The 6,000-nt window shown below is 46.3% G+C and overlaps 1 protein-coding gene across 1 annotated transcript in view; it reads left to right on the forward strand.

Annotated features, from left to right (window-relative positions):
- Positions 1-6,000, forward strand: part of LOC125940430 (A disintegrin and metalloproteinase with thrombospondin motifs 17-like) — a 202,978-nt gene that overhangs the window by 23,946 nt on the left and 173,032 nt on the right. The window contains exon 3 of the mRNA XM_049656578.1: positions 1,466-1,613. Coding sequence (XP_049512535.1) covers positions 1,466-1,613 — 148 coding nt within the window. The remainder of the gene's footprint in view (positions 1-1,465; positions 1,614-6,000) is intronic.

Here is a 6,000-nt window from a genome sequence, read left to right on the forward strand (position 1 = left end):
CGTTAACCTCCGAGTTTCTGCCCCATATTTTAGCACCGGTAGAATGCAATGACTGTACACTTTTCTTTTCAACGGATATACTTATCCATTTTCATCTCAAATTAGATGAAAAGTGTCAACGAGGAAATTGTAGAGTAGCTACGTGGCATAGCGTATCTTTAAATCTTTGTGCACGATAATTGAGGCCCCGTGCATACGGTATACACCGAGAGCTTTGTGCGAGTGCATAAAGAGTCGAAACACGACTACACGCAAGCACGCGCACACACAAATTATAGCGAGCCTTTTGTTAAGCGGAGTTGCTGACTACTTACGAGTACGACGGGCGCCTTAAACGCATCATGGTTTAGAGGCAGCATGGGCATACGTACGTAGCTCAATTCGAATCCATTCTATCGACAAGAAGCGTTCACTTTGTCGTTACCGTGCTGCCGCGCATGTGCGATGGCAAGCTTTCTGCTTTTTTTCCCTTTCCTACGCACGGCCGGCGCCGCCGCTGCTACGGATGTGCGGAGGCGAACGCCATCTGGTGGTGCTGCAAAGAACCTAGCGGCGCGTGCTCTGCAGTGGCAAGTGTTGCTCATTCCAATTCAGTGGCAGTATTGCCTATTCGGCAAGGCAACAGCCAGGCCGCAGGCACGTTCACAAAGTCCGGCGAGGTTCTCAAAGCTTCGGTTTTAAAACATGAGAGAGACTGAGAAGCACAAGCAACGTTCGCTGGCATCTCAAGACAGCGATACGAGGGAAATGATTTTCACATCAACCCAAACGTACTGTTTTCATACCCGCTTGGAAAGCGTTGTACGAAGTATCTGCAATTGAAGACAAATTCCAGTTTTTTTAGCGATGAAAACACAGACAATAAGTGCAAATAACATCAAGCCTTCTTTTTTTTTTTCGGTGAACGGTAAGCAATCATGGGGTTTTTTCATATGCCTCGCGGTATCCCTGCCCGAAATCTGGTATCGTATGATACGCGGGCCTTACGTCGGCAGAAACTGTATAGTGATTAGCCATTAGCCGTTCCTCGGTATTAAAAGGTAATCTCTTGCAAATAAACTTTACATATATGAACGTATTTTCCAGAAACAAAAGGCTAGAAAATGATTCAGTTGTCTGCGCAAGCATTTAGCAGCTTATGCTTGAATCGGAGGCCGAATTCTCAAAGCTTTCAGTTCGTAAACTGCATTCGCCCTTGGCTGACCGTCTTCGCTAATACACGTATTATGCCCAACACGAGGAATGAATGTAATTTGTTCTTACCAATCATTCTAGCATAAAGGCTTTTTGCGAATACGGGATCAGATGATTTTTCAACGGCATTATATATCGTAAGCCTGTGCTTTCCGTGAAGTGCCCTTCGCAACAATGATTGTTACGTGCAAGCTCTCCAAAGGGGCACTGCAGTTTATACCCGGAAAAGACTTTTTGTCGCATTATCGTGCTTTCCGCGTTTTTGTCGCAGGAAACTAAAACAGGAGTGCTTAGACGTGAAGGCTCAACACAACTACCAGAAAGACTACAGGATGTTTCCTGGCCAAACAATGCGCGAAAGGCATTATTGCAGGAAGATGTTGAAAAAAGAAGGCCGACAGAAAGTGTTCGTGATAAAGGTGAGCTGGCCAAATGCATGTTTTTTTTCTCCTTCAAAGCGAGCGAAATAAATATGCTAATAAGTACTCTCTTAAAAAAGAAGGTTGGTATACGCACTAATGAAATATTCGCCTAAGTTACTTGTCAGAAAGAGCGCAAACTTCTTAACAATTGAATGTAGTCAAGAAGCAGTTTGCAAAGTTCGCAACCTGCTGAAGCTAGTGAATAGCACTTATTCAAGGGCTCGTACTGGTAGAAAAAAATGTTTTCATAAGTACTAACTATATGTTAGTAACAGTTCATCACAATATTCACTACCTTTTCAGTAATGTTACTAGTGCAACTGCATTAAAATTGAGAGCAATACCGTAGGGCCTGGTTGGTTTTTAAGGGCCACTTGCATTTTCTTAGGCAGCAGAACCCCATTCTTTTTGGTAAACGTCCAATATTGGAACTTAACACTCAGCATGGCCATTATGACACAAAGCCATCGGTTAATAATGTGCATAAAGCCATGAAATCACGACAAATAAGAACACACTTGCAACAACAAACTGGTATGCCACGTGCAGTTTATTTCCAATATCAAGTATATCATGTATCTGTCATATATATATCCGTACTTTATGTAATCACAAGTTGTACCAATGAGCACGCATGAATTAGGATAAATAATTAAAGTTATGGACCTAAATTTTCATAGCTTGTTCTCTCTACATGCGTACGCCACAACGCAGCGCACAAGTTTTACCTAAACATCAGCAAACTAAGCTTTCATTCATTCATTCAAATAACTTTATTGAGTGTCCTGCGATTTGGTGGTGTGGGCCTGGGCCCCGCCTAGGCTTCGGCCACGGAGCAAGAAACCTTTAGGAGTGGAAACTCCGCCAGTGGCGGCGACCAGATAATGTCACAAGCCCGCGGAGCCACTATCATGCTGGCGGCATCTGGCGGCTGAGAAAGAAATTACCGCCATCTTGGTTGCCAAGGCAACCGGTCACGTGTGTTTCTCTCGTTCGCGGCCGCGCGCGTTGCTCCCGTTCGGCCGCGCGCCTCACAACTTCTACTGAGGGCACTCACGCATCCCACCTGCATCCCATCTCAGGCTAGCAATTTCCGAACAAGGGTACACTGCACGTATCAGCGCTGTTAGTATTACGGCCCTCGAACAGACACCGACAAGAACAGTTACTGTTTGACTTAAAGGCCCACAAAAACAACGCTACGGCGTGCACGCTGAAGCGAACGCCGAACGCCTGTGTCGTCTACTTTGAGCGCGGGAGACACGGGCGCCGCCGAAGAGAACGCGCCCGAGTGGCACCACTGATCCGCCGGGCTGCTGCTCTTTTTTTTTTTTTTTTAGATGCTGCTTGCATGACGTGCCGCAAGGCGCCGCCACTGCATGCGCCCCCGTCGGCGCATACGGACAAGGGTGTTGGCCCTGGCGGCTTCCTCGGCTCAGCCGGGGCCCAGAGTGGGTGCTGCAGAGTCCGGCTGAGCAACGCAGAACACCCAGCGCGCGTGGAGGCGGTCGCTCTTTCAGGCTGCATCACTGTTATCGTGTATCATAGCCGTACATTCTCATAGGATACGCTCTTGGGTGGCGCTAGAGTCGCAATGTCTGTACTTGTCAGTCGTGTATAAATCTGGGTGTATTATGGGCATGATAGTTGCACTCGGACAGGTTCTGGTTTGTAATTGCCGCCATTCGACAGACTGTTTTTTTGTTTAATTCTGGGTGAGGCGACGGGAATGTGCGCCTCTGCAATCTATGATGTTTTGTAATTTCATGAAATCGGGTAATTCGATCTTCCCACTCCTACTTGTCGGTAGTCGGTGAGGCGGGGCTAACCGAGGCTCGGTCCGTATAACTCTCGAGTCATGCGGTGCGCCACCTCATTGCTACCGCCTGGCAGTGTGTGAGCGGGTGTCCAGATGAGATTCCGTGGTTATTACCTAATCTTAGGAGTCGTAGTGCCTCTGGGGAGATTTGACCGTTGGCAAAGTTTCGTATCGCCGTCTGGGAATCACTGATGATTATGACTGCTTGTGTTTGTGCTATGGCTAACGCAATAGCTAATTCCTCTGCGGTTTCTACGTGTGGCGTGTTGAATGTAGCGCTCGTCGTGCATTTTCGCGCGACGAGCGACATATGGAGAGACATGTGGAGAGACATATGGTCTCTCCATTGTAGCCGTTACTTTCAATGATGAGTCCCAATACTCTGACCTTGTCAACCTTGGGTATGGGCGTACCATCCGCGATAGTTAGCCGAATTTGCGGATTGTTTCGTTCCTCGTAGTTGCGTGGTTTGCGGCCACGTCGCGATGGCATATGAATGAGGAGCTAAGATTTCTCTGCCGAGCCCGCCAGTCCGGTTCCTGCAAGGTATTGTTCAACTGCTTCTATTGCACGTTGTAATGTGTCACAATTTCTGCATTATAGACCATGGCCATAAGCGGATGTAGACTTTACCAACTGAGACGCTATGAATTTGTGCGTTAGTAAATAGGTGTTAAAAAGTTAATAACGACCAGTCAGAGCCACTCACGTGGTTACTAACGTGAGGAAATTAACAGGAACACTAACCCATTTTTTAGAACGTTCGGTCACATATTCATTGAAACTAAAGCTAGTTTCCACCACTCTAGCAAATAGGCGTGCTTCCCAATATTACGGAATATGAATGTTGCAGTTGCATGTGCCACCTAAGCTGGTAAATATCGCATTAACAGAATTTAGCTTACTACTCAATCAATTAGTCATTAATATAGCATGATGTCTACTGCCGTGCATAATTTTTTTAAAGTTAGGGCAGAAACTCCCCTCAAGAGAATTGTCACGTAGTGCGCAGCATTTCTTGTAATCATTACTTATGATGTTTATACTCTACCCTTGAAACCAAGACTGCCGTATTTTAAGAGAGAAGCAGCTCCAAAGAATACTATGCACACTATCACGATCTCACCAGTAAACTCGTTTTACTGCCAATCTTGTGTTTGGTAAATAAAGCAATGTTGTTGTACGTTTTAAGTGCGGAGCACTTTGGGGTCCTGGGATGTCGTCCCTCGTCGGTGGGTGTCACGCAGAACACACGGTGTACGTAAGACGTAAAATTCCCCTAAAATGAATAAAATTAAACCAAATAAGTATAAAATAATATAAAATGAGGAAAACGTCACGAATTAACGCATTCATTAACCCAAAATAATTTAAACTTGATCGAAAACGCCAAGTTCATACCGAAACTAGTCAAGAGAGGGCGCCACAGCCTCAAAAATTGCGATAGCAAATTAGCAGAGAGCTATACGGAGTAAGTAAACGAATTTTATCAGCTGTATAAACTTGGACATGCAGCAGCACCAGCAACGCAAAGAACTGTTGTCGACGCCGTCGGCGTTTTGCCCGCGTTCGCACCGAACGCGCGCGGCGTGGTGACTGTTGCGGTGCCTCTGGGCCGGCTCGGAGGTTTTCGACGACATCAGAACGGGACACTCGTCGAGCAGCGTCGGAAGTCTTTACCACCTTCTCGCCTCGCAACGTTTTTACATAAATAGGCATTTTGGTGCCGCAGCTGAACGTCGCCTCCCCTCCCTACCTCCCGTCCCCCACTGCCTTTCGCGTGACGGAAGTCGCGTTGCTGTATATATATATATATATATATATATATATATATATATATATATGGTGATTCTAAAGGAGGAAAGAGACGCTTAATTCGGTAGCCCTTCAGGCAGCACGGCGCAGAACGCGCGTTTGCTTACCGCCGTGCGTTCCATTGCGTTCCATAGCTCCATTTTTTCCTCTTAATGTCAACTGAATATCGGTTATCTCCGTTTGCTCTCTGATCTACACCGCTCTCTTCCTGTCTTCTTAAGGTTAGGCCTAACCTTTCTCATTCCATTGCTCTTTGTGCGGTCCTTAACTTGTTCTCGAGATTTTTTCTTAACCTCGAAGTTTCTGCCCCTTATGTTAGACTCGGTTGAATGCAGTGATTGTGCGCTTTTATGTTAAACGACAGTGGTAAGCTCCCAGTTCAGGTTTTGGTAATGCCTGCCGTATGCACTCCAACCCAAGGCGTGGCGTGGAGCAGAGGTAGAACACCCCAGTTCTAATCTGAAGGTCGTAAGTTGAATCTTCCTCCAGTCCCCTACATTTTCAGCATGGAGTGGCGCCTGACACCGGCAAAAAAAGTCGCAGTTTGCCCGAAATACGAAGCTATCAGTTGCGATAGCAAATTAGTAGATTGCTATACGGTGTAAGGATAGTAGTTGTATCGGCTGTATAAGCGGACACAGCGCTTATTAACTGAATTAACAAGCATGGTGTCACGCGCACAGCAAACACTCGACCATCCCACTCGACAATCGCAGACAACCGCTGTCAAAAAAGCTTGACAGCGAGCTA

The sequence above is a fragment of the Dermacentor silvarum genome, chromosome 9 (genome assembly GCF_013339745.2).
Source record: "Dermacentor silvarum isolate Dsil-2018 chromosome 9, BIME_Dsil_1.4, whole genome shotgun sequence".
Lineage (NCBI taxonomy): Eukaryota > Metazoa > Arthropoda > Arachnida > Ixodida > Ixodidae > Dermacentor > Dermacentor silvarum.